The sequence below is a fragment of the Ambystoma mexicanum genome, chromosome 7q (assembly GCF_040938575.1).
Source record: "Ambystoma mexicanum isolate Mex_15411 chromosome 7q, UKY_AmexF1_1, whole genome shotgun sequence".
NCBI lineage: Eukaryota > Metazoa > Chordata > Amphibia > Caudata > Ambystomatidae > Ambystoma > Ambystoma mexicanum.
Window position 1 is genome coordinate 599599137 of NC_090941.1, and position 14598 is coordinate 599613734.

Sequence of the window (14598 nt, forward strand, 5' to 3'; positions counted from 1 at the left end):
TTCTCATTGCCTTTCATAAGTCTGTTCCAGAGTGAAATCATGCAATCTTCATAGTTCACATTGATAAATCTTAAAAAGGACTTTGCCTTTTGATCCCTAAAAAAGGGACATTCTAAGATAAGATGTTTTAATGTTTCGTTCCGTTCTGTACATTCAGGAAACCGACAATTCGAAATGCCCATCTTGTTTTTACCTGTCAACCAATACTTTGTTCTTTCAAGAGTATGATATTGATTTAACCTAAAACGCATGTAGTATCTTCTCGTTATGTTACATGGAAACATCCTGAGATAATCACTGCAACCATCTCTTTTATGAGGAAATTGCGCATATTCCTTATATGTACACAGAGTGGCAATTTGATCAATGGTATTACACCAATCATACTGAAATAACTTTTGTTTCACATAATTTGGACACCTATACAGATCTTCACTATTAACACTCAAATTTATTAGAGTATTCTCCATGGTCACATAGTAGCTGTTAATAGATCTAGAAGAGCAGCCCTTTTTGAAATACAAGAAATATTGATAAATTGAATTATCAGGGCAATTCAGAATTTTAGAGTAGTTTGACAGAGCACGCCATGTGAACCTGGTAGATAAGGAGATAAGACCGATCTTGTGTCTAATAATGCAGTTAGGAATGGATAAGGACAGGCGCAGAGCTTTTTTTTTTATCATGCTACCCTGTAATAGATCCAATTCTTTCAACATGCTACTGGGACAAATGTCCAATGCATATAAAAGAACTGGTTCCACTTTCAATGTGAGGAAATCAAGGAGTGGAATAGTTGAAAATGTACAGAGAGTAGAAAAAATGAACTTCATTTGACTCAGTAAGGGTCTGGATGTTTGCTTGAGATAGTACACCCATGGGTTATAAGTAGTCACATTACTCAGACGATATCCCAAGTAGATTGTCTCTTTTAATTCATGTATAGGGGTATCACCAATACGCCATCTAAATTTATTAAGCTTTTACAAGATTGGAAAATCATAACATAGGTCTTACTTGGATTGGGAATAAGATTATGATTATAGGCGAACATTGAGAATATGTCCAATTTGGCTTGGAGGCCAGATGGAGTTAAATAAAAAAAAATCAGGTCATCAGCAAAGGCTAACCAGTGTAGTCGAAGAGAACAGAGCCTTGCTGGATATGCGATGACAGATTCCCAAAGGTCGTCTATGTCTGCAAGATACAGATTAAAGAGCATGGATGCAAAGTTACATCCTTACTTCAGACCAAGATGAAGGGGAACAGACTCGGTTAGAGAACCTCCCCGGGTTGAGTGAATTCTACAAGATGTATTTGTATGGAATTTGGTGATCCAATGTATAAAGAGTTCTGGGATTCCAAACATCCGCATTTTGTTCCATAAAACTTTTCGCACAACTGAGTCAAATGTGGAAGACATGTCAATAGAGGCAATGTAAACATTGCCAAGTTCATTTCTTTTAATACCAGCAATCAAATGGGCCATGATTGTGGCATTTAAAGTTGTGCCCATCTGCCGCCTAAATCCAACCTGACATTTTGAATACATTTTGTGAGTGGATAAATATTTTTCTAAGTCATGGATAATTAAAATGGAGAAAACCTTTGCTGCTGCATCAGTCAGAGATATGGGACGGTAATTCTCGGGTAAACTGAAATCACCCTTTTTGTAAAGAGGGATAAGAATAGACATGACCCAGGAATTCGGAATGAGGCCCTTTTGAAGAATACTATCAAATTTGATCTTTTGCATCTGACTCCAAAAAATGGGATCTGATCTGTACACACAACTAGGTATCCCATCAGGGCCCGGAGCACGGGAATTAGACAATTTCTTAATGGCCCACATGATGTCATATGAGGACCAAGCAAAGTAGTTGACAAGAGAGACAGGAACTATGTCATCCCTTATATTTGCAAAACGGGCAGGTATCATATATTTTTCCTTTAAATAGGATATCCATGTTTCTGCTTTTATTTCACACTTATCAGATCTATCTAACTCATTACCTTTTTTCAGCGCAGTCCAAATGTCTCGTAAATTACGACAACAAATTGCTTTGATCATTTTGCAATTTTGTTCATTGTATTGCTGCAAATGTGCGCCTTTCAATTTAAATTTGTATTCAAGAATGATGCGCTTCTTTTTTTAGCATATAATGCAAAGCAGAAAAGTTCCCCTTTTCTAATCGTCTAATATCACGATTTTTATATATTTTCAACATTTTGATGTTATAGTTGAAACTATGTTTATGAGTGGAGTCATTGAGAGGAATTTTAGTTCTGTAGTGATTAAGGGCGTCTTCAATACAATCATTGATTATTGCATTTACATAGTTGATGGAATATGAGTTAATAGAATCCCAGTTCAACAGGCTATTAAGATGGTCATGTACCCTTTCAGCTAACTTCTTACATAAGGTTAGATTCCATTTTAGGGAAATATTATCCCTTTTGTTTTCAATGGGAAGTAAAAGGATGTTCGAGTGCCATTGATCGGTATCAAGTGAAGATGTAAGAAAAATGGGGGCATGATCACTGTAAATAATGTCCCCAATTTTGACCAGGTCTATTCTACATAACAGTAAATCGGAGACACAAAAAAAGCAATCCCAGAACCATTTATGCCTCTTTTCCAGGTATGTACATTCGAGGACTGACTGAATGTGACAAATTACATACCCCAATTTTCAAAGTATTCACGAAACTTTGCTCCTCTTTTACAACTGTTTGAATTGGATTGTTTACACACAGGATCATTTGTAGGCTGTCCATTACAATGCAAATTAAAATCCCCACCTACAATAGTCTCATATTTAGAGTATATCATTGAGGCTTGGTCAAAACAGCAATCTATATCATCAAAGATATCTAAGATAGAATATTTCAGAGGATTGCAATACACGTTGATTATTAAAATTACATTTGTTTCACGCTTGTCGAGGCACAAAATTACAGCTAGGACATGAACAGAAAAATATACCAAGGTTGACCTACATTCAACAGCATTATTGATTGCGATGGCTAAACCCCCAAAGGGCCTGCCACCCGCACCTTTGGAAGCAGGAGAGCAGTGTGAATGGTAGTCAGGAATGACCGATGGATCCATTTTCATTGTTTCTTGGTACAATAAAATGGTTGGTAATTTTGCAAGCGTGGAAAGCCAGGTAGAAATATTATTATACCCACATGAGTTCCACGACAGGACAGTAAGAACAGACTTAACCTTAACTTATGATGTAAACAGTTCTTGATTAGCCGTATATATCGTTTTTAGCAATGGTTCTAGCCATGCCATTTCATTGTTGGTACGACTAATTGTCAAGAGTTGAGATATACAAAATGTATCATTTTTGGTACTGATTGAATGATCGCCCTTCATTTTCTGCTCATTTGAGTTGCGGCGCGGTTAGCATATAAAAATTAATTTGCTAGTTTTTCATCGTTAAAGATGAACAGTGAAAATCCCATTTCTGAGGACCATATTTTGCATAGTCCAACAATTGAATCTCTTTGGAATTTGTCAGGCCATAGACTGCCTTAATTACAGCCATATAGCGAAGTGGTAGGGCCAATGTCTATGGTGGGTCTTTGGTAACTTTTTCATGGTTGTTTTTGTTTTTCTTCTGTGCTACCTCTGCATTGGCAAGAGAGTCAGAGAAAATATTTCAAGAAAGCCCAACTGTTGAGATTGTTCGCAATGAATCACCATATTTGTGAACTCTTAAGGCATTCAGTGGGGGGGGGCGTTGGGGTTTTTCAGCTTTAAGGCTCAATACAAATAGAGTGAGAAAAAGGTGTTCAGGGAGCTAGATTCCCTTGGAAAATACGTGGCCGGTTAATTTCCGTGGCTAAGGAAGTACTATACCTAGGATACACTTTACACGCAGTCCCTACAATTGGGACACAGTATGCAGAAATACTGGCTAAATGCATACAGTTAATGGCTCAGATGAAGAAGATTCTAGGCCTATATTGCACACTTTCTATTTTGCCAATAATAAAGTTTTATGTTGCAAAAATGGTCCCAGTGATACTTTACAGAATCAAGGCCAAGCCTCTTCTCTGGACCATGGATTGGCAAAAAATAGAAGCCCCCATCTTGAAGCAAGTATTAGGTCTGCCTAAAAGCCTGCAGATGGCAACACAAAGGTATGAGCTAGGTTTAAGATCGCTTAACACCTTGGTGGACTGGAAATTGCTCTCCTTGTTTAGATCTATCATGGCTCCAATGACCAATATGCTTTATGAAGATCTCTTGGATCACTTAAATTCAGACTGTTCCTTAACTTTAAGAGAACTCAGGAAAATAGCAGATGAGATTCTGGTTCATTCTGAGCAAGATAAATATACATTGATCACCAATTCTATGATGGTTAAGAAAGCACTCGCAATGAGACACTGGATCACAACATCTGACGCTATGAGGGCTTCATCAATACCTGCATCCTTCCTGAAGTACAGTACAAAGCTGGGTTACGTTCCAAGGTATCTAACTAAGTTCCCTGACATCAAAGGAAGGCAGAATTTCCTGAGAGTACGTCTCAATTTGATTAAGACGGGTTCGGTTTTGACCAAATGGGGCCTAACGGAGGGGGCTAGGATTTTGTGCCCCGAATGCACGGACCCGAAAGACCAGACGATTGAGCATATATTGAGATTCTGCCACAGAACTTGGGACACCAGGGTTAAACACTTGGGTAACTCTGTTAAGTCTATTGACCGCCTTTAATCAAGTGCTTTTTGGGAAAGAATGATGTCTGGGTATGAGACTAAACTGACACTGAATGTTATAAGAGTGCAACAGCATACAGGATTTCTTACACAGGAATTTTGGTAATTTCTCAGTTGTTGAAAAGAAGGTCTTATTTAGTTTGCGTTTTATTTATTTTTTGTTCTAATTTTGGTCTTGAGAAAATGTTCTGCTATATTTAAAGAGGATAATTTGTACTGTAATGATTTAATTGCATGTTTTATTATTTTATGTAAGAAGGTATGTGTAAAAAAAAAACCTAAATTGGATATATCACAATAAAAAAAAAGAAAAAATTGAATTAGCCCAATTTGACTTTGCAGGTTGGCTGGGTTGTGAGGAGGCAAGGCATCTCTTTGGCATGCTAGACTGCAATGATGTTGAAGGAAGATTTATAAATAGTGTCCACTGGCTGGCTTTCGTGGGTGGGGGGGTCTCATGTCCCTGTATTTTGTGCCTGTTTCTTTCACTTTCTTGGAATGCTTAGTTGGCATTTAATTTTTATCTTTCAGAACTGTAAGCCCCACAACACAACTATGATTCTCTACTGCACAACAAGTGACATCTAATGTGGCTAAATGACATCTATCACAATGGTAAGTAAAAAAAAATACTCCTTTTATTTTTTTACAGCTACGCATATTCCCCTCACCCCTTCTGTAATGTTAATGTGCTTTTATACTGCGCGAAATCACCATGATACTAGTTTTAAGACAACCTAGGCTTGTCCATGGAATATTGCACTGTGCCACCAGCAGGGGGATCCAGACGTAGTCTTATCACAGTTGAAAGGTTATTTTGTTCACACACTTTTTAGGCAATATCAACATATCACACACATATGCGTAAGCCTTACATCATAGAGACCTATTTGATCCTCTGACCACCGATTGTGTTTACTATTTTGAGAGCTACCCATTGGAAAGCAGGCCATACCAGTAACACTGGAGTGCCCTTTGCTTGTGAATGCCAGTGCAGCACGAAGAGTCTGTGGAATTGATTACCAAATTAAGCAAAGAAAAAACGTATGGTAGGAGCCCAGAGTATAACGTGGTCTATAAAAGGAACAATTAAGCTGTGCGAGAGGAACAAGCAATAGTTATTATCGGGGCTTCAGTTAAGATTTTGAAGTGGGAGTTTTGTACTCCCTTTTATTTGGCGTTTGGAATAATTTCGTTTGTTTATTTTTCTCGCCCTAATAGGGTGCTTTTTAGATGAAGGATGCATATATATATATTTTTTTTTAACTTTGGTTTTATTTGCATTTTCTTATTGTTACAGAAAGGGAACAGTGCAAAATCGAAATGAATACATTCAACCGATCCAGTAACCCCTTACCCCACCTCCCCCCACCCCTACACCGACCCTCCCGGATGCATATATTTTAACTCTAAAACCGATTACTTTCGGTGGCCCATACCTATTTGCAACTTGTAATTTAAGGTAAAATTTACCTTTTTAAATTGCATAAAGTTCCTCTTCAGATCAGGCAATAATAATATTTGTGCTCATTCCTGTGGCTCTACTCTGGTCGTACAGCTGATCCCAAAATTGTATTCATTTGTTAGCATTTGTAAAGCACATCATTCACAATGGGCTATCTCTGTGCTGAGAAAAAAGCTTGGTGAAAAGTGTTTACTCGATTGGTGGAAAGAAGCACGTTTTTCCTTTGAGGCAGATTTTGGGTGGTATCAAAAGCCCTTGGTTGCCAGATTGCAATATTCAGTTTGGTGAATGTTACTGAAATGTATTTGTAAGGAAACCTGGGCCTATGTTGTGGCATGCTCAAAGGACAAAGCATACGATTTGGTCCTTTCATCATTACCTGAAGAGTAGGTGAGCAGCTGGAGTTGAATGATTTGGACTTTGGAATATACTATGTTGAAGTAGTCAAGGCAGGTTGAGATGAATTAATTGACCATGGTAATTTCATGGTTTGGAAAGAAGCCAATGATGCGACTTGGTGATTTTAGGGAGAAGAAGCTGCTCTTGACAACTGAGCTGATTTTTGGTTCAAATAAAAGGTTGTCGATGATTACCAGATTACTGACTTTATGTACATTGAGAGTGCAAGAACCCAGTGTTGGAGCCCTCATGTTTTAGATCCAAGGTGATGGTGTGGAGTCCAATGTGGTGTTCTTGATTTTAGTTGGATTTAATTTCAGTTTGTTTTCATCCATCCATTCAGTGACTTTCATCATGGATATGGTGAAATTGGCATTTTTATCTTCTTTTGCTGGCCATCATCTAGTCTTTGGGTATCATCCACATACGTGAAGAAACATTGGTTGGAAAGGTTGACTGGATGTACCAGTGGGTTTAGATAGATAATAAATGGAGGAACATATATAATGGAGCCTTCCTGTACTCCAAGTGGGCGCAGTTTCCTTTGATTCAAAAGAGAGTAATGGTGCGGTTTGTGTAGGATCAGATAGGAAGTTGTTTAGCCGTGCGATGCTTATGATTCTGGCATGCTAAAGGCGGCATAGGAGGAGTGCATGGTCTACCGTGTCAAAGGTGGCGTAGAGGTCAAGAATGACTAAGGTGCATATGCCTCCAGTGTCTGTTATTCTATATCATCAATTGCTGAAAGGAGGACACATTTGGTTCCTCTTCCTAGGTGAAGCCACCTGTTTATTGCTTTCAATTAAAGGTTGTAGTTCAGACATTGCACAGTGTTCGAGTAACTAGCCTAGGAATGGGAGTTGCAAAACAAGATGAACATTTCTGATTTGATTGGTATGAGAGAAGCTTTTGTTCTGGAGGCGGCAAGCTACTGCTGAGTGTTTGCACAACTGGTATGAAACCTGTGAGGACGGAAGAGTTTACTAATGTGCACAGCTCTTTCTGGATTATTGAATAGAGAAATGTCATTATTTTGGGGCAACAGGTGTGTCCACACAAGCCAGTTGGTTTGCATTTCAGGAAATGGCAAATATGTCTTAGTTCAATAGGGATGAAAGATGTCTGACTGTGAGCATGAGGAGACTTCTTCCTGTGCAGTCTCGGGACGTTGTGATCTGATCTGAGGATGACAATGTTTTGATGTATGGTGGTGTTTTGTCTGGAGAGGCAAGATGCTAGTTTGTTGCAAAGCTATTGTTGATTCCTCAAAGATTGTTCAGGTTGCTGAAGTGCTCCTTTCAAGGGTTTGGTGTTAATTTGAGGTGTGGGGATTTTGTTTTTGTAGGAAGATGCCATACATTTTAAGACATTTGCTTGACGTCAGTACTTGCTATGCCATTGTCTCTCCAGTTGTCTAAGGCTTTTTAATTTTGAGTAGTTCAGGGGTATACCAGTATTGTGGTAGGTAGGTAGGTAGGTAGCTAGGTGGTTGGTTGTTGTGATTTGTATGGACTTGATTGGAGTGATGGATCCCAGTGCTATGCTGAGACTACTTTGGAAGCCGGAGAGAGAATGGATCCAGTAACATTTGCGTAGGCGGCGGATGTTTGGCTTATGGAGTTAACAGTGATGAGGGACCATTTCCTTTAAGTGACTGAGTAAATGGTATGCCTGTGACAGCTGCAATTGTTTGGTAGTAAGATGTGGGCTGGTATGCCGTAAGTGGTCAGACCATGGCATGGGCAGTGGGTAGTGGGGGAGACATTGATGCAGGTGTCTAGGCTGAATTTTCATCAAGGGGTGTGACCAGCAGAGTGGGTGGAGCCTTGAATTAGAACTAATTAAGTGAGACCAAAATGTGAAAAGGAGCTCAGCAAAGTTTTGGTTTCTGGAAAATGGCTGCACTCAAGTCAGAAACTGAAATCCCCAAGTATTATTAAATGGGAGCCTTTGGGGGTATAGCAGCTTAAAAGTTCAGAAGTTGTGCTTGGGGATGGAGATCTGTAAATGAGTATGCTGCAGCAGAAGGCCGTTATTAGAATGCATTTAAGGCGTAACGATTCTCAATCTTATACAGTATGGAATTCCGCTTTTTTTATGTTGAAATAGCTCATTCAAATTATGGCAACACTACTGCCTATTCTGTTGATTTGGTATTTGTGGAGAATTCTGAACCTGGTTGTACGAGATAAATTACGGTTGAGTTGGAACTGTAGGAGAGCCAAGATTCTATGATAAATAGGTTGATTTCTGCATATCTTCTTGGGAGGATAGCTCGGGGGCAACATGCTCGTCTTGGAAGCAAGACGATGCAGAGGAACAGGTTCGATCCCCGGGTCCGCGCTTAGAAACCTCTGAGTATCAAGTGCATTATAAATAACCAATTATTATTAGTAAACAGTCATGAATCTAATGTATCTGTTTTTTCTACTGCAGATCTAGCATTGAAGAAGCAAAAGCATCCAATGTTTGTGAAGTGATCAAGGGATGCGTCCAGAATGGTGTGTGTGTTAGGGGAACAGGAACAGGGATTGTGTCAGGGTGTGATGAGTTGTTTGATGGGATATTTAAGGAAGTTATGAGTAGCTTTGTTTCAGCAATTAATGGGGTGAAGACTGCTTGTCGTTTCAGTGACAGCGAGACTTGTCCTTGGCCTCAAGCCCAGGGACCGTATCTCTCCAGGACTGAAATCCCTTCACTGGCTCCCAGTGGCTGCGAGGATTAAGTTCAAAACCCTCTGCATTGTCCACAAGGCCTTCTGGGGCCTGGGACCTAAATACCTTCAACTCTCTCTTCCTAAATATCTTCCTTCACGAGCCCTTCGCTCATCCGTCTCCAACTCCCTCATGGTCAGCCGCTTCTCGAAGCAACGAGCTGGGGGTAGATCTCTCTCCGCAGCAGGGGCCTCCCTCTGGAACAGCCTTCCTGCCTCCCTGAAACTTGAGGAGAACCATCTCCGGTTCCGGAAGCACCTCAAAACCTTCCTCTTCGCTTCTGCCTTCTCTCTCCCTCTCCCCTGCTAAACCTGCTTAACTCCCCACTGAATTCAGCACTAAACCTGCATCTGGGCCACTCTCAGCAACCTCGGTCCAGGGCCCAGCCACTCTCCACTTGCACTGCCTCCCTGGCTCCCCCTGCACTGTGGGACTGTCACTGTACCCTACAGCCCCCTTCCCAGCACTTGCTCTGCACTTACCTCGCACTTGCCACCAGCTGGCCCTTTTTATTTATTATTTATTAATTATTATTTTTTACGCTACTTACCTTGTACTGCACTTTCCCCCCACCTCCTCCCCCTGCACTTCCTCCTTTTCCCCTTACCTCTGCACTTGCGCGATCTGAATGACACCTGGCCTAGTAGGATCGTTTGTCTGTCTTCCCCTTGTTTCCCTCCCTCCCTGCCTCGTCGCGCCTTGAAACACTTGTGTATAGGCGCGTTACAAATACCATATCATATCATATCATTGTAGTTGCTATGCTGTACAGTGTTGCAGCCAAAGTTCCTTGACAGGGTGGGCCTACGCATTATACGTGCTGGCATAAAGCATGGCCCACTCAAAGTAAAGCATTTTCTGATAACTAATTGCTAACCAAGAAGAAGTTTGAGCTAGAAAGTGAAGGCACAATTGAACCAAATACTTCTTCTTTGCTCAAGTTTTTCTACTGTAGGTCTAAGATCCAAACCAAAAAATGGTCTGATGAGTGCACTTGCTTGTAGTTTGTTTGGCAAGGGCATTCAGCTTGCTGTTGTGTGCTTGTTTTTTTGTGTTGTAGCAGCAGATTTAAAGTCCCACAAAAACGTAATGCTTTTAAATCTGTAAAAAGCAGACCTTATTGGAATAAGCTAACTCTAGAGGAGTCTATTGCACTAGTAATTACTCAAACATTCACGATAACTAGAAAGACTCTTCACAGCCAGTTGTCACTAAAATGGTTCATTTATCAGCAATTGTTCTCTCTGCATGATGTCGAGGACCACATGTGCGCTGGCTATTGCCATGGGAGTACCAAACAAGGTCGATGTTACGTGGTAAGTGATGGAAAATGCCCCTATTTAAATTGAAATGTGGTTCTCCGGCTGCCTAACCATCCATCCCCATTGGGCTGCACCACTAATAATCAAAGGCTACCTTGCATAAACTTAACAGAATCGAAAAATATCATTTGGCATTAGCCAATTTAATGGTATTTATTTTATTGACCAAATGAAGGTAACTGAAAGTGACAGCCCTACCAGAATTCAAACAAATGAACATACAAGCAGGATTCCCAAACCTGTCTGAAGAAGTGCTGTTAAAATGGATTTCTAAAATCAGCCCTGGCCCTGGCAAGGGGGAGGTGTTAGGAGACCCCCCAATTTATGGTAAGCCGGGAAGACACTGAGCGGTTAGTTCAAACCCAATCAAGGTAGAGTGGAAGAGCAGTCGAGACTTAGTTGCAGTAAAAGTGTGAGAGTGGTCTAGGACACCAATCATTCAAGTTACTCAGTAAGTATGTAAAAATACAATTAATTATTAGGCCTCTGAAAACACAAAGCATTTAAAAAAAAAATCACAGGTAAGTAATCAAAAGCCTTATTATTATTATTATTATTATTATTATTATTATTATTATTATTATATATGACACATATGCATGTTTATCCTTAGAAAGAAGATTGCATGTGCATTAAATACCAGTATTTTAACAGATGAGTTGGAATAGTTAGAGGGAACTGGCTTTTTGCTTATTTTGTCTTGTGTAGTCCAGCCCTAAGATGTATGGGACCATGTGCCCAAAAAGTCACAAGTTCCAACTATGATTTCTTCAGGAAAGATATTTCAGAACTGATGCAGTGGGCTCTGATGGTGCTTTGAAAATTCTTTAAGGTAAGTATTTACTTCAAGTCAGGTAAGTACCCCACTCTATCCTATTTCCAATGTAAGTACTAAGGATCCTTAGCCCAGGTTTGATGACCAAAGGCCAGACTAGAGGGAGCTTAGAGACCAGGGCTCTACACCGTAGGTGTAGAAACTGGTATGCTCACTTACTCCCCTGGCTCTGATTCTTCCAGGTGATGCTGTAGGTCTTCCGGAATTCGCTTCGGTCACAATCCTCTGTTCTTGGTTCAGGTGAGGGAAGTCCAGGGTTCGCGGATGCAGAAGTCACTTTTCGTGTCACCAGATGGTTCCAGGCAACTTCTTGAAGACTCTCAGATGAAAAACAAAGATGCAGACCGTTGAGGACACCTCGCGGGATTGTAGAGAGATTGTTCCAGCGGAGGTCACCACTGTCAGGCAATCTTCCCGCGATGAACACAGAAGCAGCCCAGTACAACATACCTTTTTGTGAGATGGCTGAGAATGCAAGGACTGGTGACTTATGGTATAAGTTGAAGGTCTTGCATGTCCCAAGTTGATGCTCGGAATGACTGCTGCAGTGAGGTAGCCCGAAAGTTAGCTGGTCAGATCATCGTGTGGTCTAGGGACACTTCCAAAGACTTCCAAAGTGCGGATCCTAGAGCAGGGGTAGAGCCTGGTTGTTCCCACCGGGCCTTGGTTCAAAGCACCAACAAGGGTCTTCTGAGATCAGACAGAGGAGCCGGGTCTCACTGGGCCAATTGCTAGAGTCAGTGCCGGTCAGCTGCAGGAGTTATCCTCTGGTCGTCAGCAGGCTGCTGTTCTTCGTCGAAGTAGTATTGGTTCCAACAATAATATGTCGAATAGCTGCAGGATCCCTCCTTTTATCCAGGCTGGAAGCTAGCCCAAGCTTACCAATGGTAAGGATCTGCAACATTCAAACTCCCAGATTTGTCCAATCCTGGGCAGCCAATGGTCATCACTGTCCATCAATAGGCTTTCGGGTGCCAGATGATGTGGACTGGGACCAGAAAGTCCCAGCCCCCACCCCTCTCACTTTAGCCAATGTTTATTTTTTACTCTCCCCTACAAATGTATGGCCTTGCGCAGTAGGAGGGTTTTCAGACTCTGTACTGGTGTCAAGATCTGGTAACCCAACCTTAGTGGACCTGCAAGGTTTGCACAAAGTCTAACAAAACTCACTGGTAGAGTGGCTGAGCAGTAAGGCTTAGAGTAAGGAGATGAGGAAACTAGCGTCGAACACTGTTAACTACAGTATGGTTGTCAAACAATAGCTAGTAAGTAGCACTCGGGTAAGCATTAAAAATACACTGATTTATTTAACAACACAGATGCATTAAGCTAAGAATACTACCAGGTAAGTAACACTACCTATATAGCCCACAACATGGATACCCCATTGGGACACCAACTCCCTACTTTACATCAAAATACAGTTATTTAACAATGTCTGTTAACCCAACTAAAGTGGGTGGGAAGGTGGGTTTATTAGTTATCATCATCACCAACACTAAGAAGATAGATTTAAGCAATCCATCCCTACCATAAGAACCATTGTTCAACAAGAGTTTAAGGTAGATTCATGGATTTCATGTATGTCTGATGTACCCTGGCAAATAGTTTGAGCTGAAAGGGCATGGCTTAAATAACAAGGTTGGCCATTAAAAAAAGTTAAGATGTACAAGAGTGAAGCCAAAAAGTGTAAACAAGAAGATACCGTTGGCACCAGCCTGTCTGGGCTAAACAGAGTATGGGCAAAATACCCATAAAGTAAAGAGGTGGGACCACGGTTCTCCTGCACTATTATCCATAAGGAAGGTAATAGTGTAATGCAATAGATTTATGGGTGGCAGGGTCCCCTTGCACTGGTAGCCTTTAGGACTAGCCAGTGCCTTTAAAACTGTTCTATGAACCCTTGCTGCATTTTGTTCCCTGAATGCATTTTCGGCACCTTTTGCACTCTTCAAAACCATGCACATTTATTTAATTAATATACTCAGAGCAATAATGCTTTGTATATACGACATAAAACATAATTTAAAACAGTGATAGAAATTGAATTTAAAACACATAAAAATTGTACATAAAATAACAATCCATAGCATATACATAAAATACATGACATTAACATATCCTGACATTATTATTATTATTATTATTACTATTAGTAGTATTATCTGGCTTTGCAGGGATGATCAGATATCATTAGAAAATGTATTCACATCAATTCATAAAATCATAAAATTGCCAGTATCTCCTTTAAAATTCCAGTAAAATTTGATCTTAAAATGTATGTTATTTCCCTTCTTAAATAGTGGCCACAGCGCATCCTGCATGTTAGGGTCAACCTTATTATTATACATCTTTAAGTATTTCTCTCTTAACATGCTCGGTCCGTTGCAACAAAACATGATATGTTCAAGGCTTTCAACCACATCATCCCTGCATAATCTGCACAGTCGCTCGGCATGAGGCTTCCCCATGTATCCCCCTTTAATTTCTAAGACGTCACTCTTGTTATATATTAACAGCAGATATTGCCTGATCACATTGCACTTGGGTAATGCATTAATGTAAGCTGGTCTCACTTCACGCTCGTGGAGCTGTGTGAGAAAGGGACCACTATTTGACTCAGTTGATAAATTGACAAGATGATTTTCGTAACTAAATCCATTCAGTTTCTCTTTCAGCCTTGCTTTAACAATTGAAATTGAGATGCCTAGTAAAGAGGTGTTCATTCCATTTACTGTACAAAGTGGGAATTTTACCAATCGTGCCTAAAAACATATAATTTTCTAAGCATTGGTATCCCTTGATGTATTATACCATCATCGTGTTGTTGTCCAGGGTTCGCAATTTCACCCAGCACATGTAAGCTCTTTGGATGAACAGCACATTTTTGCAAGTTGTGCAAATTCAAGGCACAGTTAGTCGATGGAAAGGGACGATGGATTACAAAATCATTTTTGCATCAATTTAGCCTTGAATTTCACCAACTCAGGGCTGTAAGCAGGTCCCCAGATTTCTATACCATACATAAGGACGGGAATAATTTTTAAATTGTATAGCAGTAAGGCAGTCTGCACTGACAACCCATCATTCCGCCCAATAAACACACTAATTGTGTTGACGATAAGC

The 14598-nt window shown here is 40.4% G+C and overlaps 1 protein-coding gene across 9 annotated transcripts in view; it reads left to right on the forward strand.

The window, feature by feature from the left end:
• SUPT20H (SPT20 homolog, SAGA complex component) overlaps positions 1 to 14598 on the forward strand; it is a 759353-nt gene that overhangs the window by 49947 nt on the left and 694808 nt on the right. For all 9 annotated transcript variants that reach the window (XM_069640776.1, XM_069640779.1, XM_069640782.1 and 6 more), the window contains exon 2: positions 5269 to 5352. In XM_069640776.1, the coding sequence (XP_069496877.1) occupies positions 5335 to 5352 (18 nt within the window). In that variant the 5' untranslated portion in view covers positions 5269 to 5334. The remainder of the gene's footprint in view (positions 1 to 5268; positions 5353 to 14598) is intronic.